At 42.8% G+C, this 23,429-nt stretch overlaps 1 protein-coding gene across 6 annotated transcripts in view; it reads left to right on the plus strand.

The window, feature by feature from the left end:
• The window catches only part of APP (amyloid beta precursor protein), a 220,783-nt gene extending 197,691 nt beyond the window's left edge, over nucleotides 1-23,092 (plus strand). For 3 of the 6 annotated variants that reach the window (XM_080918641.1, XM_080918643.1, XM_080918645.1), the window contains 4 exons: nucleotides 2,171-2,224; nucleotides 8,225-8,325; nucleotides 15,547-15,693; nucleotides 22,103-23,092. In XM_080918641.1, the coding sequence (XP_080774767.1) occupies nucleotides 2,171-2,224; nucleotides 8,225-8,325; nucleotides 15,547-15,693; nucleotides 22,103-22,204 (404 nt within the window). In that variant the 3' untranslated portion in view covers nucleotides 22,205-23,092. The remainder of the gene's footprint in view (nucleotides 1-2,170; nucleotides 2,225-8,224; nucleotides 8,326-15,546; nucleotides 15,694-22,102) is intronic. The other 3 variants (XM_080918642.1, XM_080918644.1, XM_080918646.1) reach the window with 1 other exon arrangement.
• The last annotated feature ends 337 nt before the right edge of the window (nucleotides 23,093-23,429 follow it).

Consider the following 23,429-nt stretch of genomic DNA (forward strand, 5'->3'; position numbering starts at 1 on the left):
CATCCCCCCATGGAGCAAAGTCCTACCTACGGACACTGGATGTTGATGGCTGCTGAGAGATAGAGAATCTGTTCTCTCCAAAGATGCAGCCGGTGGTCCAGTAGATGGCTCACTAACCAGTATGCTGGCAGTGCGGAGCGGACTCCATGGGCACAGGAGAGGGCACAGGAAGTTAGGAGGGAGGAGTAGAAGGGGCTGGAGGAGGAATTAGGGTTGAGGGAGTGGAGGGAACCCTTTAGTCGAAGCACAGCACATGCATGTACCAAATTCTCAGATCATTTCTTTAAAAAAAAAAAAAGCAATAGATGGACGAGAAACAAAATTTTCATATCATAAACAATATCATAAAACAAAATTTTCCAGGTCAGAGAAATTTGTCAGAATTATGTTCTTACCCCAGTATAATGAATAGCACTCAGTATAAGGTCTTTTAAGTTTTTATGTACACTAGTCATTTTCATTATTACCATAATAATTATGGGTTATTATGAGGCTGCCAGCTCTATACCCTCCCTGTGAGGCATAGATACAGGTGCTAGCCTGAGTCAAATGGACATTTTCAGAGGTGTGACTGTCAGAGACAGTATAGCTTAGTATGGCCACACCACCATGTAGCCCCACATCATCAAGACATTTAAAAAAAAAAATAAGTATAGCGACCCTTTGGCTAACTCCATTTTACAGGGGTCATAAAAAAATTACAGTTCATATTTGCAACGGGAAATAAAAGAGAAACTGTCCGTGTCATTGTTAAAATGAACAGGACATCCAGTCTTATAGCATGAGAAATTTCTGAAGTATAGTTTTGAAACAGTCGGTCCTAACTGCAGTAAGGAGAGCAGGTGTTATTATTACTTTCATTTTTCCATAATAGGGTTTGCCACAGTCACACACCCTGTAGATGCTCAGGGTTTCACCCCTGCCAACCCCCCCCCCACTTCTTTCTGTACCCCGGTGCCAGTCTCCACAGGAGCAAAGTCAGGACCACTTCAGCCTCTTGATGGACCCAATTCTCTTAATACACTCAGAAACATGATTTGCTCATATAATGAAGACAGCTCACTGTCCTTCTGCTCCCTGCCACCATTCTTGCCAACATGTGCCATTCAGAATGGATTTGGGTTTGTGGTCACCACCGACCACCTTGCCTGTGAGCCTCTATAAGCTACATGGTTGAAACTGTTGGTCCCCATGGCTCCCATCAAACTCCCCCTGGCTTCCCTCCACTACTGCACTCAGATTTCTTTCTTACTTTTACCCTTGCCAGACCTGACCAGGGGACTTCCTCCTCCCTTGCCTTCATCTGCCCTTCAGCCACTTGTTAATCCTAACCGCTTGCTTGCCCTCTCTCCCGTCCTTGTTTCTTCAAAGACTCAGGGAAGTGTTTTCTGACAAGGAACACAGTCTCAGGAATGCCAGGTGGTGCTGAGCCACGGTGGGGGATTGGTGGGGGATTACTGTGCTCAGACGTTGTTTTCTTTGGATCAGTCCCAGAACTCGTACAAAAGGATGATTGTGCCTGTCAGCAGATATGACAGGAAATGGTCTCATTTCACACAATTCAGCTGAATGTCATCTATACAGATGAAACCAGCCATTTAGAAGGAGAGACAGGGAAAGCCTTTGGGTTACCTTTTCTACCCTAAACTCAGAAGGAATTTGCTTCACTAAATGGCAAAGCTTTGCTCTCCCGATAAACTCATATCTGCATTTCCCCTGGCAACTGACTAATCCCTTTGTAGTTAATTAACTGTACTGCAAGATAAGATTGGCTACTTGTAGGAGGAGGTATCTGTAAGGTTTACCGCTGGGCTGGGTATAATCTATTTTATTTCTAATCAAAAGCCAAGAAACCATCTCTAACGTAGCCCAGAGGAAAGTCCACCTTCCTCAGCCCTCTTCTTTGATGCTGTTGCACACCCTGGTGAGTGCTTTATGAACAAACTAAGGAAACACGTTGGTGCCTTGGTGGCGGTGGCACTAAGCCTTTGGAAGTAGTATCCCTCCCATCCATGATGCTCAGGATTAGCTCACAAAGGTTCTCTTCCCAGCGGCTCCTTCTTCATGACCTGTTTGTTGCAAATGCTTTCCCTTGCTCTGTGTTCAGAAGCCACAACGTAACCATCTTGATTTGTCTCATTTGCTCTCTACCTCTGGCTTCCTGCACCAGTCGAGCCCGTGGACGCGCGCCCCGCTGCTGACCGAGGACTGACCACTCGACCAGGTAGCTGACTCGCTCCGTTTCGCCTCTCGGCCCTGTGCGCTTCGGCAGACATGCCTCTCTGCATCACACGAGTTACAGAACAGAATTTAAAACTACTGTAGAGAAAAATTATTTCAGACTCTTTGCTTGTCTTTATGCTTCATCCCCAAGTTCCTACATGATCTGTCTGTTTGTTTGTTTGTTTTGTTTCTGAGCTTTCCTTTTAAAGCCCAAAGAGCGTCTTTTCAAGTGTGGGGTTCTTTTTCTTGATTTCTCTCTTTTTAATAAGTGCAGAGTGTGATATGGACCCTGTCCTCAAAGATGGTGGAGGCCCAGGAAGTGTAGATTTCGGTGGGAAATTGGTTCTTGCTGCAGGCATCTCCTTCCTTTTTTGTTTAGTATTCATGGAGACCCTTGAGTGGGCCCAGACTTTTGTTGGTTACTAAAATAGACACGATTTTCTTAAAATACCATTATCGGTGTTTCTCCAGATCTGGAAATACCGATTGTCCTTCGTGGATTGTATGCACTCACTCTCGGCGGGTTGCTGAAGTAACACAACAGATGTACATGCATAATTTTGCATAGAAGCCCCTTGTTTTCTGTGTTACAAATTTCTTCACTATCAAAATAGATATTTCTTTTTATATGGTTTTCCAGGATTAAAAAGACATGTGTTTTGATCCCCTATTCTATGTTTAGCCTCTGGCTAAACTTAATCCTAAGAATAATTTCACACACCATAAGAGCTATAGAACACACTTGTGCTGGTTTCACGCGCAGCCTCACCCCACTGATAGTGGCCAACAAAGTGAATCTGAGAAAGTCGATGAATTGAAAGATCTGTATATTTTGAAGAGATTTTCTTCCAAATAACACGTACCTTTCCAGTGTTTACTTTCTTTGTGCCCGTATCCCATGAGATACTCAAGAACAATGTTAACATTTCTTGGGGACATCAAATAAAAGGCAGCGGTTTTGCTTCCTGGTTCAGAGGTATCCCCAGCAAGACCAGATATGGCCATACCCCTCTTCTTGACATTCAAGGCTTCAGCCTTGGCTACTGACAGCCAGAGTCCTAGGTAAAGACTTTGAGAGTCCTTATGGCATTGTGCTGATTTCGTGATGTGGATCAACACACCTACTCAGAAATGACGGCGTGATACATTGACAGCTCGTCTCATTGGTGCGATGAACGTCTTGTCCAAAGTGCTTTTAAAGGAACCTCGAATTATACAAGTTGGATGCTCTTTGGACTCTTTCGTGTCCTCCTTACTGAAAGTGTCACAAAGTACATTTCCAGGGAGCCAGCAGTTGTCATTCCCAAATGCTTGGCCAGCTAGTGAAGCCCAAGGCACATCTAGTACAGTTCTCACCACAGCTAAAACCGGCTCTAGCTGGCCTTGTTTTCTAGACTTTTTGAAATGGCACCACCTGTAATGTAATGTTGAGCATACATCGAGCCGATTTTATTAAGTTCCTATATTATGGAAGGATGTATTTGTCCCTGTTCAAATAGTCAGTCAGCCAACCAGCCTTCTCAGTCCATTTGACATGTTAAAGGCATCTTCATATGCTGGCAAGCAAAAGTCTCATGGCGTTCTATAGGTCAGGGAAAGCCTACAACAAGAGCAGTATTGACTCCATGGAAGATCAATGTTGTAAATTCTGTGAAGACTCAAAAAGAGTAAATGATCAGTTTCCTGCTCTCAGGAGCTTGGAATATAATGGGGGGGGGGCATGCTTTGCAAATATGGACGAGAATATGTGAGGGCAACAAAGACATTTTGTGAGGAGGGCAGCGCATCAACCAGGGAGCTCTCTGGAAAGGAGCTTTTCAGAAAGAGGGAGGAGTGTGAGGTGGAAGGTACGTGGAAGGGTGGGGAGGAAGTAGTTCCATACAGATTAGAAAGCGTCCTGGGCTTGTCCTTGTAAGACCCATAACCACATCCTTCAGAAGATGGCTCCGAAGAGGAAGAGGGTATACACTGCACATGAGGAAGCCAGCTAAGCTGCAGTTACAAGCATGGTACTTGCTTGAGATGTCGGAGTTGTGTAGGCTGTCAGTAGGCAATGAGTCCTCCACATATTCAGATTAATTCCTTCCTATGTTGTCTACGTGGTCCAGTGTCTCTGTAGCCACATTTTATGAACCCACACACTTGACTCTACCTTTTCAGGATTGCCCTCTGCCCTTGCTCTTTGCTAATCTTTCTTGTCACTCAAAAGCAGTGAAAGCAAGGGTGGGTTTTTACACCATCAGGATGAAGAAAATGATTTCCTCTCCTTCATCTCTGAAAACCCAGAATACTATTTAACTTTTAGAGGATAATGTCACCCACAAGCCACAGCAATAATGATGCTGATTTCTGGGCACAATCCCAGCTACTAACTCTTCCTGGAATGTTTCCAGGGAAAAAGAGACTCTTACAGACAGTAAAAAAACACATCGGCAGTCCCTTCATTTGATGTGCTAAGCACGCCTCCATTATTCCCTATCCTATCCTCCAGGCCTAACAGTCTAGTTCTGTGACCTCCCAAGAGATATTTCCCTACTGATTTATTTCATTGTTCTATTGTTTTGTTAATCTCTTTGCAATGATATATTATTGCTTAGTGTGTAGAACATCTTCTAAATGCTATTACATGCTAAACAGCAATGAAAGAGGAGCTCTTTCTGCTGTGTCATACAGCTTGAACCATGCACATTGCCAGGCGTGATAGCATGTTAGGTGAATTTGATCCTGGCCTTTTTCAGTCATAAGAAACGTCGTCAGTATCCTTTCCACGATGCCGTGGGCTCATATGGTTTTGAGTGGGGACTCAATCACATATTCATCCCACTGCTGTTCAGCCTCTCTATCCCATATTCATCCCAGTGCTGTGCTCTCTGCCTCTCTATCCCATATTCATCCTAATGCTGTGCTGCCTCTCTATCCCATGTTCATCCCAATGCTGTGCTGCCTCTCTATCCCATGTTCATCCCAGTGCTGTGCTTCCTCTCTATCCCATATTCATCCCAATGCTGTGCTGCCTCTCTATCCCATATTCATCCCAGTGCTGTGCTGCCTCTCTATCCCATATTCATCCCAATGCTGTGCTGCCTCTCTATCCCATATTCATCCCAGTGCTGTGCTGCCTCTCTATCCCATATTCATCCCAGTGCTGTGCTCTCTGCCTCTCTAGCGCATATTCATCCCAGTGCTGTGCTCTCTGCCTCTGTATCCCATATTCATCCTAATGCTGTGCTGCCTCTCTAGCCCATGTTCATCCCAGTGCTGTGCTTCCTCTCTATCCCATATTCATCCCAGTGCTGTGCTTCCTCTCTATCCCATATTCATCCTAATGCTGTGCTGCTTTTCTAGCCCATGTTCATCCCAGTGCTGTGCTTCCTCTCTATCCCATATTCATCCTAATGCTGTGCTTCCTCTCTATCCCATATTCATCCCAATGCTGTGCTGCTTTTCTAGCCCACGTTCATCCCAATGCTGTGCTCTCTGCCTCTCTATCCCTGGAGAGAAAAAAGAAGACTAAGAACTTTCTTTAAAATCTCAGAAATAACTTTTAACTGTTGTGTTATTACCCACATATGGCAAGGAAAGGCTACGTTAGAAATCGCTGTTGCTTTAAGAAGGAATTATGGTCAGGTTTTATAAATGTCTATAGGAAGATGAAAATAAACAACCAAGAGCAATTTAAAGAGCATCATGTCACTGCCACATTTTTTTTTTAAAAAATGGTGCCAGGAGGCACAGAGAACAGAGTTAGAATATGGAAAAAATAATGGTGATTTTTGTTTTTAAAGTTCATGGAAATAGCAGGTTGCAGTTCTTCAAGTAGCGTTCAAGGACAAGGGCTGTGGAATGAACACAAGCAGAGTTAATGAAGTGAAACGGAAACGGGGCTCTACAGCTTTCCTTGTGTCTTTCTGGTCCAGATTAATAAGAATGGCCGCCTGGTGAAGGGAATTCAAAGTTCAACTAGAACGTGGTGAGAAAAGAAAGCGCTAAGGCTTTTGCATTTGTTACCAGTCGCTGTGTAACAAGTAGCCCCAGAATTTAGCAGCTTGTAAGAGCAAGCATTTAGCTCTTTGCGGCTGTCTTTAGTCAGCATTTTAGCATATGGCAGAGCTGGCTGGTTCTGTGTCAGGCTTCCATGAGAGCGCAAGGAAGACATTGCCCAACTTGTAGTGTCATAAAGGTTCTGCTAGAGCTGCCGGAGATCAAGCACTCTTGTGGGTGCTGTCAGGAGCCTTTGCTACCTTCCCATGGCAGCTGGCTTCCCACACACCAAGAAATACAGTAGAGGGAATAAGAAAGAAGCTTTGGTGCCTTTTAGAAACAGCCCTGACATGGTTCTGCCATGTTCTACTTACTTTGATACCATATTATCCCTTGCTCCAGCGGACAGACTTGTAAGTCCTGGTTATGGAAGTAATTATTAATAATAAACATGTGTTGTTCTCCTCATGAAACCATGAGGAGAAACTTGAAGAACTGTGGCTAGTTGTTGTGAGAGTCAGAACAGAAGAACAGGAAGGCACAGCTAGAAGGAAGTAGCGTAATCCAGAGGCAGAAGGGAGAACAGCATCATGGCTGGAAGCAAGTTGGCATTCATCATGAGTCCAGTGTAGGGTGAGTTATCTAAGGGAAGCATTGTGGGCAGTTGAACAAGAGGTGGGGATGAGTCATGACCAGCATGGACTGCCTAGGTCTGTCAAATTATCCTCACTCTCTCAGCAGAAGCCACGCCAACCGCTAGACTGACGTTTTCAGTGCTTGGGACCTTGTGCTTTTCGGTGTCAGCAGGGAGTTGACAAGTTTTACAATACCTGATGGACAAGATCGGAAAAGCCATTAGACCAAGAACAGGAAATGAGTTCCCACAGGAGTTGCAGGAACTCAGAATTCTTAGCCAGAGAAAGGAATCCTCAGGAACACACTGCCTTTCTTTTAATGTCTGACATCCTCGCTCAAACCTACCTTGTGTTAAGGAGAGACGTCTAGCTCACTCTAAATAGAGCCAGGCTCCACGGTTGTAGGTTATAGGGAAACTGTGTTGCATGAACCTGTAGGAAACAAAAGCATTCTCATACACAAAACCAAACACCAACATCTGCATATGTATCTCTACCTTTGAATTCACGTAGGTGCTAAGAACCTGCCTCCATTGGAAACATCATGGAGCAGGTGAATTTAAAACCCCTTCATAGCCTCACATTCTACTTGAGTTAGAATACCACAACTACTTCAGAAAAAAAACAGCTAGAGCAAACTGACATCTCTTCTGTGTGTCTTCACTCTAACTTCTAAAACATATTTACAGTTTAGTTCTCAGCCTCAAATTAATGTCTGAATCGTGAAATTCGGTAGGAATTTGTCCAAGAATCACGCAGCCATGTACAGAGAAAGAAGACCTAGATGATGAATACTATTAGTCTCAAAGAAGCTTTCTGTTCACTGTGTGCTCCTTCCGATTCAGCAGATGAAGCAATTTCAAGGGATGTGTCTAGCTAGAGAGCTAGGATGCTTAGCTACACAAATTGTGTGACTGACAATGCGGCCGTGCATAGAAACAGGAACATAATTTATTTGCAATTAGAACAAAGCTCCAAAGGAACTGACTTGTCTCCTGGGTCGTTAATGCTCATTTTCAAAACCTAGCATTTTGTTTTTCTTTAAGCAATGACAGCCCATTAAAAAAAAAAAATGTACACATAATAAACAACAAGCCACTAAAACCAAGTCAACATTCCTTAGGTACAAATTAAAACCATCGTCTTAACCAGCATTGATTTTTTTTTTTCCCCTTTCCCTCCCTCCCCTTTTAATTACAGCATGTGTTTGGCCACAGAGGCATTTCATTCAGCCGTCTTCTGTCCTTTTGCTTGCTAGGGAGTAGTTAATGGTTTAAAATCTAGGATGTCATTTATCTTGAGAAAATTCCTTTTAGGCAGCTTTTGCCTCATTGTGGTTGGAAATCACACTAATTGATGGGACTGGCTACTTGTGTTTGGCGCAGGTTCTGGGCTGACAAATATCAAGACGGAAGAGATCTCGGAAGTGAAGATGGATGCGGAGTTTGGCCATGATTCAGGATTCGAAGTCCGCCATCAAAAGCTGGTACGCAAAAATAATCTACCTCTCTCCACAACTGGAGAATGACATATGTGGTACCTTTTGGCTCATGCTGTGCCAAAACTGAGAGGGATTGCTGGGAATAAAACCAAAATACCTGCCTAGACCTTCACAAAGATAGGAAGGAAAGGAAGTGGGACTCTGTGCATAGTTCTTTCTGTTGCCCCCCAACCCAGCCCACCCCCGGAACTAAGGACCTAGCCGAGGGCTTTGTGCTTGGCAAGTGCTCTACCACTGAGCTAAATCCCCAACCCCTGCACAGTTCTGACCAGCAGCTACTGCATCCCGGCAGAACTTACAGGTAGAATTGATTTCAGTGTGGCAGCCACGTCAGCTGACTGTCAACAATGCTTCCTAGGAAAAGAGGTTTTTCAGGTTGGACGTATCCTAATCCAAAATATCCAAACTGGAGGTTCTGAACACCGTTGTCTAAAACTCTCTTTAAGCTAGGTTTATTCTGTGTGTAGGAAATATAAGTGAACTTTGTTTAGATTTGGTTCCAGTTTCCAAGATAATCTCATTTTGTAAATATAAAAAAATAGAAATCAGGATTTCTTTGAAGCCCTTGTGGTATTAACCATTCTTTGTTAACTATAGTTTTATTTGAAGAATTGGTTTTAAATAAGCATTTCGAGAGTACTTGGTTGTATAGATCCTCTTTTGTAGGGTTTGATTAAGTTCCCATCTACAAATAGATTCTTTCAGTTCATCCGGACCACTCCGCCCCCCTACTCCTTCCCCACCTCCAGAATTTCTTTGTCTTATAAGGGGAAGGTGGCAACAAAGGTGGAAGCAAGACGTAACAATGGTGCCTCAGCTTCTCTGTCATCAGAAACCTTGGACAAAGCAGATAGCAGTCTCTCTAAAGAAAATTACTTTTTTTCTTCCTAATGTCTGAATTAGAATGAATGGAGAAAGGATCTTCTACCTTTTTCTATAGGTAGGCAGAGATTATATAATTCTCTACCAAAAACTCAGAAATTTAAATAAGCCAAATCCCAGATTGCTAGAGTTCCTAGAGTTCCTTCCATGGTTCCACTTAACACAATAAAGGGCTTAAGTAGTGATCAAAAAAAAAAAAAAAAAAAAAAAAGCCCCCTATAGTGGAGCTTGATAAATACTCCAGCACCCTGGTTGGATGGAATGTGTGAGCCTGCAGAGTGATTCCTTTGTGGAGTCCAAGTGTCTTCCCAGCATTTGTAAATGAAAATGTGTAGATCTTAGTCTGAATCTCCAAAAGAAAAGGCCTTTATTTTTTGGTTTCTCGGACTCTGAATTACTGTAGCAAATCTAAAGCTGGCAAAACACTCAGGCAATTTGCCATCAGGAACAGTGGAGATCCAGGGACAAAGGCCTGGTGAGATTGCACTGCGAGTAGCCGAGTAGCCAGGGCACAGAGAGGTCTGGGTCTGGCGTGCAGAAAGCGACCCCATCCCCTGATTGGTTCAGGAGAGTTCAGAGTTCAGGAACTCTGCCTTATAGACTCAGTTTTCACCCAGGAGCCCCTTGAGTGCAGACCAAACACTCAGGCCATTTACCACCAGGAGCAACTGAGATCCAGGGATACAGGCCTGGTGAGACTGCACTTCCAGTAGCTGGGGCAGAGAGGTCTGGGCCAAGTACACAGAAAGTGCAGCCCCCCTATTGGCTCAGAGGAGCAGGAACTCTGCCATAGGGACTCAGTTTCCACCCAAAAGGCCCTTGTGTGCGTACCAAACGCTCAAGCCATTTCCCACATAAAACAGCGGAGATCCAGGGACACAGGCCAGATACACGGGAGAGAAGGGAACCAATCACTGACAACAAGACCACTATAATCACAGACAAGATGGCAAGAGGAAAGCGAAAGAACATACCCAATGGAAACCAAGACAACCTGGCAACATCAGAACCCAGCTCTCCCATCACAGAAAACAGCAGAATGCCAAATACTCCAGAAAAAGAAGACTCAGACCTGAGATCTTACCTCAAGATGATGATGAATTTCTTTTAAAAAAAAAAATGGGAGGAAAAGCACAAAGAAATAGAAGCTTTTAAAGAGGAAACACAAAAAACACTCAAAGAAATCAAAGAAGTAGAGGAAAACAGAACCAAAGAGATGAAGGAATTGAAGAAGGAATTTAAAGTGGAAATGGAAACAAAGAAGAAAACACTAAAAGAGACAACCCTAGAGGTAAAAAACCTAAGGAAAAAAAATCAGGAGTCACAGATGCAAGCATTTCCAACAGACTACAAGAGATGGAAGAGAGAATCTCAGTGGATGAAGACAATATTGAAAACACAAGAGAAAACAAGAAATTAATGAAAATGAAAACACAACATACCCAAACCTATGGGATGCAATGAAAGCAGCCCTAAGAGGAAAACTCGTAGCTCTGAGTGCTTCCAGAAAGAAACTGGAGAGAGCATACACTAGCAACTTGACAGAACAATTGAAAGTGCTAGGATAAAAGGAAGCAGATACACCCAAGTGGAGTAGACGGCAAGAAATAATCAAACTCAGAGCAGAATTTGACCAAATAGAAACAAAAAGAACCATTCAAAGAATCAACAAAACCAAGAGCTGGTTCTTTGAGAAAATTAACAAGATTGATAAACATTTAGCCAGACTAACTAGAGGACAAAGAGAGAGTATCCAAATTAACAAAATCAGAAAGGAAAGTGGAGAAATAACAACTGAAACTGAGGAAATTCAAGAAATCATCAGATCCTACTACAAAAGCCTATACTCAACAAAGCAGGAAAATCTGGAGGAAATGGAGGAATTCCTAGACAGATACCAGATACTAAAGTTAAAACAGGACCAGGTAAACCATCTAAATAATCCTATAACACCTAAAGAAATAGAAGCATTCATCAAAAGCCTCCCAACCAAAAAAAGCCCAGGTCCAGATGGGTTCAGTGCAAAATTCTATCAGACATTTATTGATGAGCTAAATCCAATACTCTACAAACCATTCCACAAAATAGAGTCAGAGGGAACACTACCTAATTCATTTTTCAAGGCCACATTTTAAATCACACAAAGACCCTACAAGGAAAGAGAACTTCAGACCAATCTTACTTATGAACATTGATGCAAAAATATTCAACAAAATCCTTGTAAACCAAATCCAAGAAAACATCAAAATGATCATTCACCATGATCAAGTAGGCTTCATCCCTGGGATGCAGGGATGGTTTAATATATGGAAATCCATCAATATAATCCACCATATAAACAAACTCAAAGGAAAAAGCCAAATGGTCATCTCACTAGATGTTGAGAAAGCATTTGACAAAATTCAACACCCCTTCATGTTAAAAGTCTTGAAAAGAACAGGAATCAAGACCTATAGTTAAACATAATAAAAGCAATATACAGCAAACCAATAGCCAACATCAAACTTAACGGTGAGAAACTTGAAGCAATCCCACTAAAATCAGGGACTAGACAAGGCTGCTCACTCTCTCCCTACATATTCAATATAGCACTGGATGTCCTGGCTGGAGCAATAGATAGTAAAAGGAAATCAAAGGGATACAGCTTGGAAAGCAAAAAGTAAAAACATCTCTGTTTGCAGATGACATGATAGTGTACGTAAATAACCCCAACAATTCCACCAGAGAATTTCTACAGCTGATAAACAAGTTCAGCAAAGTGGCTGGATATAAAATTAACTCAGACAAATCAGTAACCTTCCTCTACTCAAAGAACAAACATGCATAGGAATAAATTAGGGAAAAGGTACCCTTCACAGTAGTCACAAACAATATGAAACATCTTGCTGTGACCCTAACTAAGCAAGTGAAGGACCTGTATGACAAGTACTTCAAGTCTCTGAAGAAGGAAATTGAGGAAGATCTCAGAAGATGGAAAGATCTCCCATGCTCATGGATTGGAAGGATCAACATTGTAAAAAAGGCCATCTTACCAAAAGCAATCTACAGATTCAATGCAATCCCCATCAAAATTCCAACCCAATTCTTCATAAAGTTGGAAAGAGTGATGTGCAATTTCATCTGAAATAACAAAAGACCTAGAATAGTGAAATCCATCCTCAACAACAAGAAAACATCTGGGGGAATCACCATTCCTGACCTCAAGCTATATTACAAGGCAAGTGTGTTAAAAACTGCATGGTACTGGTACAGAGATAGGCACATGGATCAATGGAATAGAATGGAAGATCCAGAAATGAGCCCTTACATATATGGTCACTTGATTTTTGACAAAGGAGCTGTAAACATTCAATGGGAAAAGGACTGCCTATTCAACAAATGGTGTTGGTCCAATTGGCACTCAGGATGCAGAAGAATGAAATAGACCCTTTCTTATCTCCTTGTACAAAGCTCAAGCGCAAGTGGATCAAAGATCTCCACATTAAACCAGGTACACCAAAAGGATTAGAAGAGAAAGTAGGGAAAACCTTAGAACACATAGGCACAGGAGAAAATTTCCTGAACAGAACAACAATGGCTTGTGCTTTAAGGTCAAATATTGATAAATGGGATTTAGTGTGATTGCGAAGTTTCTGTAAGGCTAAGGACACTGTCAAGAAAACAAAACGGCAGCCAACAGATTGGGAAAAGATCTTTACCAACCCCACATCTGATCAAAGCCTGATATCCAAGCTATACAAAGAACTCAAGAAGTTAAACACCAGAGAATCAAACAATCCTATTAAAAATGGGATACAGAGCTAAATAAAACGTTCTCAATTGAGGAATATCCAATGCCTGAGAAGCATGTAAGGAAGTGCTTGTTTGACATCCTTAGTCATCAGGGAAATGCAAATCAATACAACCCTGAGATTCTACCTCACACCAACCAGAATGGCTAAGATCAAAAATTCAGATGACAGCAGATGCTGGTGAGGATGTGGTGAAAGAAGAACACTTCTTCACTGTTGGTGGGTTTGTAAACTGGTACAACCACTCTGGAAATCAGTCTGGCAATTTCGCAGAAAATTGGACATAGTACTACCTTAAGACCCAGTTATTCAGCTTCTGGGCATATACCCCAGAGAAGCTCCAACATACAATAAAGACACATGCACCACAATGTTCATAGCAGCCCTATTTATAATAGCCAGAAGCTAGAAAGAAACCAGATGTCCTTCAGTAGATGAATGGATACCAAAATTGTGGTATATTTACACAATGGAGTACTACTCAGCTATCAGAAACAATGACTTTATGAAATTCTTAAGAAAATGGATGCATCTAGAGGATATCATCCTGAGTGAGGTAACCCAGCCACAAAAGAACAGATATAATATGCAGTCACTGATAATTGGATACTAACCCCAGAAAGCTCTGAACACCCCAGAAACAACTCACAGACTATGTGAAGTTCAAGAAAAGCAAAGGCCAAAAATACATCAAAAACCATTATGCTTAATCTTTACACACCAAGAAAACTTTTACTATTTCCAGGTTACATCTTGCTTTACATGTACTTTATACTCATTGTAACTAGTAAGATTTTAAGGCATACTATCAAACCTTTAAAAAAATCAAGTACCGCAATGTATTCATATACTTTTATGCAAAAATGCTTTTAAAATCTGTACATTTATCTCTGTTTTTTAAAATAAAGTTGTTTAATTAAAAAAATCTAAGGCTGGCTTGGGATTCAAATTTGCATTAATATTTTTTTCTTATTCTTTATTTGGAAAAAGGCACCCAGCCTTCTGAAATGTAGTTTTCATTGGCAAGTTTATTGCTGTTTCGTGAAATCAGAGGCTCCTGAGCAGGCTGAAGCTGCAAGGCTTAAAACCAAAACTGGGGTGACTGCTGTAGGGCTGGCTGGGGGTTGGGGTGTGGAATGGAAGATGAGTACCCAGAATCCCATCTTCCTGAGCTGGTGTTATAGTAGCCCTTCTCAGTAATTGCATGAACTTCTAGAGAGAGAGAGAGACACTGACTAATGGCAGTCTCAGCAATTAGGGGTATCAGCCCTCTCTACTATGCTAGTTGTTAAGATAATGTACTATAATTAGTGCAATGAATATTACAGAATTACAACATCTCCTTAAAGACATAGAGATATGTCCAGACTCACACTTATTCCCGATCGCTTCTCCGTAGTACCATTAGTTTAATTAATGATTTCCTTTAATAAATATGTTGAGCTGGCATATTTAGTTGGAGAGAGGATTAATTATGAGCCATTTGTAATTTTGTTGCAGACGCACCATAAGTAGCATCCGCTTAGAAAATTTTTATCTGCTCTAGTTTACCTCGTCCTTGCAAACTGCAATGGGATGGATTGGGCGATGAAAATTGGTCATTCACCAATCTTGAAGCAGCATGGAAAGAATTATTTAGGGAGCTGTTGGCACTAACTTACATAACAAATGTGCTAAACGGTTGGACATAGTTTGTCCTCCCTCCCTTGTTTAATCCACCATAAGATCATCTCTTACATAACAAGATGATTAAAGTGCAGTCTGTATGTGTTATTCCACCTAAGTAGAGGAAGCTGAAAAGACCCTGGCTCGATTTTGGAAAGAGCAATGGAGGCTTATGTCTACATAGCAGGGAGAGACTTTCTCACAGTGAACACATTTCTTCTTTGTGGTATTCTCAGAATCCTTTTTATGTTCAATGTAAACAACCAGAGTAAAGCGATTTTGCTGATTTTGGTTTCTAGAGGCAACCCAATAAATGATGAGTTGGTAATCCGAAGATTCTCTGTGCCTACCACAGTTTCTCTTAGGAGACATGGTGCTTATAAAGGAGATTATGCATTTCGTGGTTAATCAGATCTGAATTATTGTACTGTGAAGTAGGAAACTTGACTGTCCTTCTCTCTCTGACTAACTCCTGTGCTTCCGAATGTTTACTGACATGTATAGAGAATGTCCCTTCAAAGAAATGAGCACGTACAGGTTTGAAGCCTAGCTATGGGCAGAGCCACATGCCGTGGGCAGGAAAGAGATGACCTGTTTCCGGAACAATGGTAGGGACCTCTATGGCTTTCATCAAATTCTTACCTGTTAAAGGTTTCAGGTCTCTGCAGACTTCTTTCTCGGGAAGCACTGGAGAGACTGTCTTCAGAACCTGGGAAGCTACGTGTTGCTCATTGTTCTGGAAATTAGGGTGGTCATTCTTAGAGACCTGCCAACAGACTCACTGAGCTATGGTGAAGGGTGCCCTGAAACTTTTCGACATCCGTTGTCTCCTGCACTTACGGTCCTTTTTCTTGGCTTCTTTTCAAAGGTGTTCTTTGCAGAAGATGTGGGTTCAAACAAAGGTGCCATCATCGGACTCATGGTGGGTGGTGTTGTCATAGCAACAGTGATTGTCATCACCTTGGTGATGCTGAAGAAGAAACAGTACACATCCATCCATCATGGCGTGGTGGAGGTAGGTAAACTTAGAGTTTGGTCTGTAAGTAGAAGTTGAGGCAGGAAGTACAGGCTGGGAGACACACTGAACATTGGCTAAGGGCCACCTAAGGGGAAAACAGCATCCTTCCATGGTGGTCAGGGTACACCTATCTTCTTGCTGTGTTTTCCCTGGGGAATGTTAATTTAATGTATTCTTATTAACATTATGCGTTGTTACTTTAACTTATGACTTGTACTGAAATTAACCAAACTAAGACTAATTATAACACTCAGCTTTAAAAAAACTAGAGATGGTTTCTCTTAAATAACAAAAAATGGCAGCAGAAGTCAAAAGATGAAACCTAGACACTCATTTCTGGCTTGGTCTTGTTGTTGTTGTCATTGTTTTGTGTTTTGGGCCCTTGAGTAATCTGGCCTCTAAGTTGAATAAGGTGATGAAAAATAATACTAATTTTCAGTCATGACTCTTACCATTAAGGTCTTGAAGGAAATGACACCATAGCAGATAGCTCAGCATAACGTGTGTAATCACCATTGAGGAACTGTTTAAGCTGTTAGCCTGAACTTCCATGTGAGCACAAATCTTAGGTTCACGGTGTTAGTGGAGAAGCAGAGGGAGTGTGGTAAGAATGTGCACACAAGCACACAGACCCCGCACATTACATATGTGCTGGACTTCTTTCTGCCCGCAGACCAGCCAAGCAGGGATGCTTACCACAGAAGTCGGTGGTATGTCATCAAAAAAATTACAGGATTTAAATGTAACTCTCCACTTTTGATGCAGGGAAGAAAGAGCAAAAGGCACATTTACAAACATTTAAATACACTTGTGGTGATGGGGAAGTTTTAAAGCATCCCTGTGTGAACAACCTTTAGATAGTTACTAGTGTACACATTCTAGAACCCAAAGAGCTCTGGAGCCAAACCAATCTCATTTTGTAGATGAGGAAAGTCGGTCGAATAAAAAGAGTTGTGCACCGCCAAACTTAGTACAACCCATTGATTTCAGAGGCCAGTGTTAAGTGAATATCTCACTAGACCCAAAGAAAGTGCTCTAAGACATCCTTAATCATGTGAAGGTAGGGATAACTTAATAAACTCAAATGAGAGAAAGTCAGAAATCTCACATTCATCAATCCTTAGAATCTCCACAGTTGATTCCTGGGGATGCTCTTGGGAATTATTGTGGATTTTATTTCCCTGTCCCAGCTGATATGGATATAGTAAAGAGCACTGTGTTGGATGAGATCCAGGAAACTGAGGTGGCAAGAGGAGGAGGAGCTGAATATTTCACAAACTACAATATAAGCACATGTTTTGTTTTGTTTTTTAAAAGCAGTAACTCTGGGGCTGGAGACATAATCAAAAAACTGTTTGCCACAAACGTAAGGACCTGCATTTGGGTCTGTAGCAACTTGACAAACCACCAGGTGCATCAGAACATGTGTTGTCTTAGTCATGGTATCTATTCCTGCACAAAACATCATGACCAAGAAGCAAGTTGGGGAGGAAAGGGTTTATTCAGCTTACACTATCCACATTGCTGTTCATCACCAAAGGAAGTCAGGACTGGAACTCAAGCAGGTCAGGAAGCAGGAGCTGATGCAGAGGCCATGGAGGGATGTCACTTACTGGCGCCTGCTCAGCCTGCTTTCTTATAGAACCCAGGTCTACCAGCCCAGGGATGGCTCCACCCACAATGGGCTGGGTCCTCCCCCTTGATCACTAGTTGAGACAATGCCTTACAGCTGGATCTCATGGAGGCATTTCCCCAACTGAGGCTCCTTTCTCTGTGATAACTCCAGCTTGTGTCAAGTTGACACAAAGCCAGCCAGTTCATGTGTACATGCACAGACACCAGATTTGTGGTTTTGCTCTTTCTATACATGTACCTAAGTTTTGTTCTTCAAACACTGTAAAACATTATTTCCAACATACCTTCCTATTTTTTCTAATGAAATGTTTTTGTTTACTTCAATCCCATATTTGCAAATGTGAATAATTCAAAAACTCTTTTGAATTTTATTAACAGTATTCCATTTAAATGGTCTTAAATTGGTGTGACTCTGTCCAACCTGGGACTTCCAATTCTATCTATCCAAGATGTCTATCAATCCCCATCTTGATACCGCAAGCTGGAGCTTATCTCTCTGCCTGCTGAGTCTACTGGCAAAGTACCAAGAGAGTACTACCAACTGAGTAGATTACCCAACAAAACTCCGCTTTCCTGCTCAGTGGTGGAGGTTAGAAGTCTGAGATCAGGCAGTCAGCAGCCTTGGTGGCACCTGATGCCTCTCCCCTTGGTTTGTAGATGTCAGTATTCTCCCAAGGTCTTCACCTGGTTTTCCATGGGTCTTACTATGCCCTGATCTCGTCCTCCTAATGACATACTGGGCTACAGTCTGCCCTCATGCCTCATTTGGCCATAGTTAATATGGCTACAATCTGGAGCCTTGGCTTTGATAAGGGCACAGTGATGCCCAGTGAAGCTGAGCAAAACAATGGTGATTTTACCATAACTCTCCATTCCCTCCAAGGCTTCAGCTCTAACACATACTGATGCTCACTTCTTTGAGCTACTCTCCACGGAGGCTTTGGGGAACAGAAAGTGATACCCCTTTACCTTCAAACCTAAGCCTGCTCTTAAGCACCTTCCTGCAGCCTGAGCCAAATATTTCTTTTGGTCAGTTTCTTTTGATGCTGCCTCTTGAGAGTGACAGAGAGAGAGAGGTTGACGTGTTGACCAGATTCTAAAGAAACTGCAGCATCCTGGGGAGGTTCACTGCTTAGCATATCTGAGTGGTATCTTCTTGGGCACCTAGAAGTGGTCTTTATTGTTCACTTGATTCCCTATGGACTTACTTTGTCCTGTGAAGGATGCTGCAGAGAGTCTGAGATCTCGCTTCCCCTTTAACAGTCTGTGTATCTGTCCATCTTTGTCCAGCTCTGTATGGAGTCCACATTGGGGCAAAGCGTTGGAATAGAAATTACTTGTAGTGGTGTCCCCATGCCATGCCCTTGGGGAGGTGTCAATTAGCTGAAGTGGTAGTACAAGGCCACCAAGAGCTACTTACTATTCAGGGGTGTCAGTCATGAAGCACGCTGCCATAGGCTTCAGAAAGCCCTTTGTTCTTTAGAGTCTCAGGGGTGCACAGGATGTCATCCTCCCCTGCCTGACTCGGTAGGGCTGCACACACTCAGCCACAGATTGATCCCGCCATAGATCAGAGTCATTTAGGGAGAATGATGCATCTGAGCATGAGCAGATCATTCCCTAAATACTCTCTGTAACAACCATTTGCATTTAGACTGTATTTGGAATTGAATGTCATAGTCTTCTGGGGGTGCTTAACTATATGGGAGAATGTGTGTGGGTCATATGCAGATACCATGCTTTATTAAGTAAGGAACTTAAGCATCCTTCATCAGTGGTTTTCAAGCCCATCTTCCTTGTAGACTGAAGGAACCCTGCACATGAAAATGGCACTATTGCTGGCCCTGCTTATTTTCCTTCATGAAGGAGTAGACTTTCGTCAGTAAGAACAAAAAGGGACAGCGAGTATCCTGAGTGTCCTGGTCACTCAAGGCTGCATCTTTGTATTTTCCCTTCACCTGGGCATGATGGGAGCGTGTGTCTCCTAAGCACCTCTTGTCCCCACAATGAAAGACTCTCATGGGTCACAGAGGAAGCAAGTGGAGGAAAATTGTGGAGGGAAATGTGGCCATGTGAAGAAGCCTAGTGATTTTTTTTTATTGGTACAGTAGATAGCTCCCCTCCCCCCAAATGATGCCAAAGATCATTCTGCCAGGACTGTTTCCTAATTTAGTAGCTGATATATCATGGCCCTTGAGTATACTGCCTCCTGAACGTGGCCACAATTTCAATCTGTTGCTAATGGCACATAGTGGTCATAGAGGGATTGGCACAGTCCTCGAGGTAGCTTTGAGAACCCTTACCATGAGGAACATTCGCCCTTGCTCTTTGTTTAGCTGGAGGTTTCTCCCCAGACATGAATATTCACTTCCAGAATTCAAGAGGATTGGGGATTAAGAGATGCCATTTGGACTCTTCTCCTCAGGTGCCTTTAAAAGCAATCCCTTCAGAAGCCTAGAGCTCTGTGAACACTGAGGGTTAAGCTGCCCCTTAGCAGGGATGTGAGACCCTTCTGCTTCCCAGCAGCAAAGGGCATCAAGGATTAGCATGTGAAGCAACAATAAGAAAAGACAGGGAATTGAGATGCCTGGACTGAGCCAGCTCTCTGAGCCTTGGATCTCTGGTGGGGCTCCCTTGAACATTTCTGTTGGAGTCTGAAGAGAGAAAACTAAATAACAGGTGTTTTGCTGTTCATGGGAAATACAGGCAGCTCGAGAGTTGCTATCCCTCCTCCAGGTATAGACGCTAACACACAACTTGTGTAATTTTCTGTACTAAGAAACTGCAGTGTCATGCTTGATCTCCAAGGCAAGTTTATTTTTTAATTCGTTTATTTGCCAGTTCAGTTATGGGGTCATCGAGAGTGGAGGAAATGGCCAGGTTCAAGTGGCACCCAATTACATACAGGCTCGTCCCTAGCAAGCCAAGTAGGATGGTGACTGAATGCGCTCACTTCGGGAAGTTAATCTGTAGAGAGAAGGCATTTTAGCTTGCAAGCCTGTGGCCAATGACACAATTGCCAATTAAATCGAGGTGACCTCATTTGTTGACAACAGAGCCGATCGCAGCAAATGGGAGATGGGAAAAACCGCCTGTGTGTTTCTCCCAAAGGGCAATGAGGCTGAGCATCCATTCGAGCAATGTTCTCTGAGCGCCAGCTCCTAGGTAGCACTTGATGTAAGAGGAAACAGCCAGGCCCTTCCTGGAATAACCTGGAGACTGGAGGCAACGCCCACAGGAGGGAAGATGGGAACAGCTCTGGATGCCCCCTCCTGCAGATGGGAGGAGTCAGCGCCCAGGAGCAGACTTGAGAGAAGGGCAGCTCCCATTCCCACTGCACTGTGACTGTGTCATGATCTGTCTCATGCCCAGCCCTGGGAAAAGTCACTGGTTCTGTGAAGTGGGGTCACACACAGTGGCTATGAAGGAATTTGTCTCTTCAAGGCTCTCCATCTGAATTGCTTCTTAGATCGGACTAGTTATGATCTATGTGTATCCTATGTAGGTCTGTCCATCACTTGGTAGGTAGCTCAATGCTGACACCACACGCTCTCTGGCTTTTTTTTCCCCTCGTTGGTTTTAGGAGCCACCACTGCATGGTCTGAACTGTGCCACACGGGCAGTAGACAGGGTGGGGGCAGGGGACAGAGACAGACAGAAAGAAAGCTGGGGAAATTGCCAGATACCATTTGACAGTGCTCAGCAATGGGAAATGGAGTCCACTCGAAAATGAAGCTGCAAGCGCCATTCAGTCCTGAAGAGAACCAAAAATATCCCTTTGAAATAAAACCCATAGACTACACCTTAACTTTTCTGTGGAAAGCATGCTTTAGTCTATGTGCTTATGGACAGAGCCTTCTTGTCTTCCAGTGGTTTTACAGAGATGGGGCTTTAATTAATTCAGCAGACATGAGCAAGCACCCCTCCTCTTCTCCTCACCAGGCGGGGTTGTACAAATAGAGAAAGAAGAAAAGCCATTAGCTAGTGTAAGGAGATGGGAGCCCTGCCCGGTCTGCAGAGTCTGACACCTGCACCTTCCTGACAGTGGCTGAGACAGAGGATGTTTATAATGCTGATCTGATCTTACAGGTGAAGCCTGACGTAGACCTCTGGCCTGGCGTGTATACGGCCTGAATCCAACCCTCTGCATTACAAATTATATATGTGTATGATGGATGGATGGATGGATGGATGGATGGATGGATGGATGGATGGATGGATAGATTGATTGATTATTGAAAGACAGTGTTTCTATATAGTTTCCCTTTTATATGCCAAGTAATACCCCTTTTATGTACATTACCTTTATTTAATAGGCTCTCAGAACTCTCATTAACATTTCTACAGAGATAAACGTACCTTGAAATGGCAGAAGATACCTGGGACCCCAAAAAGCGGAGTGTCCTATTCTGCACAGATCTAAGTGTCACTTACAGTGTGGCTTCCTGAGATGTTCATCTCTAGCTCACCACCCCACATCTTCAGTGTTGACTGTTTCAGCCAATGTGCCCTGAGTACTCGCCTCAAGATATTCAGCACCACCTAGTGGCTAGATGCAGCATCGGCGTAAGCCATTGGCTCTGCTGCGGTGGTGTTAGAAGTTGGGGCTAAAGCTGATAAATCAGGTTGTTTCTCATACTAGGGGAAAAGAAAAGAACCGTCTCACACTTTGGGGGAAAAGAAAAGAACCGCATGCTGTATCCTGTGAGTACCGTTATCCATTAAAGTCTTCGGTGTATTTTAAACCCGAGTCTCTCTACCTGCTTTCTAGGTGGACGCTGCCGTGACCCCAGAAGAGCGCCACCTCTCCAAGATGCAGCAGAACGGATATGAGAACCCGACGTACAAGTTCTTTGAGCAGATGCAGAACTAAACCCCCCACCCTCCCCAAAAGCCCCTCCCCCGCCACAGCAGCGGCCTCTGAAATTGGACAGCAAAACCATTGCTTCACTACCCATCGGTGTTCATTTATAAAATAATGTGGAAAGAAACAAACCCGTCTGTTACTACTCATCCTCAGCTTTTGACAGCTGTGCCGTAACACAAGTAGATGCCTGAACTTGAATTAATATACAAATCAGTCATGTATTCTCTCTTTACATTCTGGTCTCTTCACTACATGATTAATGGGTTTTGTGTACTGTAAAAAAAAAATTAGCTGTATCAAACTAGTGCATGAATAGATTCTCTCCTGATTATTTATCACATGCATAGCCCTTTAGTCTGTGGTATATTATTCTTGTGGTTTGTGGCCCGAAAAACTCCTTCTTGAAATATGCTTTAAAAATCGATGGGGGATGCTTCGTGTGAACGTGGGCGTTTAGCTGCTTCTCCTCTCTAAGTATTCTTTTCCTGATCACTATGCATTTTGAACGTTTTTAAGTATTCTGAATGATCTAGAAAGTTCTTTTTCCATCACTGCTTCTTACTGTACAGACTGCTGCTTCTGCTCTCTTTGTGATATAGGAATAAGAGGATACACATTGATTTCTTTGTGCCTGTTTTATGTGCACACATTAGGCATTGAGGATTTGAACCTTTTTTGTCCATGTATCTTTGGATCTTTGATAAAAAATAATAATAAAAAAAATCCCTGTTCATCGTAAGCACTTTTACAGGTGGGGGGAGGAAGTGTTCTGCTGGTCTCCAATTACCAAGAATTCTCCAAAAATAATTTTCTGCAGGATGATTGTACAGAATCATTGCTTATGCCATGATAGCTTTCTACACTGTATTACATAAATAAATTAAATAAAATAACTCCAGGCCAGATGTTTCTTTGAAGGGTGATTGTGGGAGGGCATTTGTCAATCTCAAGCACTTCATTTAAAAATACTGACAGAAAATGAGAGTCAAGAGGAGAGGACGAGGGTAGAGAGGGCACGCCCAGACGACCCCTGAGGCATTCTACAGATTGCATAAAATTGTGTCTTCCCGGGAATACATTAGACTGCTATGATTCTATGGTAAGAGTTTATTATTTAATCATCTAGACTCGTGTGAATGCCTCTCGTCTGGTCACTCACACCTAACCTGAGTCTGAAGAAACTGTGGGGAACACAGATCTTTGTGCTAGTAATATGCTTCATAAACCTAAT

This window comes from Micromys minutus (genome assembly GCF_963924665.1).
Source record: "Micromys minutus genome assembly, chromosome: 7".
In the NCBI taxonomy this organism is placed as follows: domain Eukaryota; kingdom Metazoa; phylum Chordata; class Mammalia; order Rodentia; family Muridae; genus Micromys; species Micromys minutus.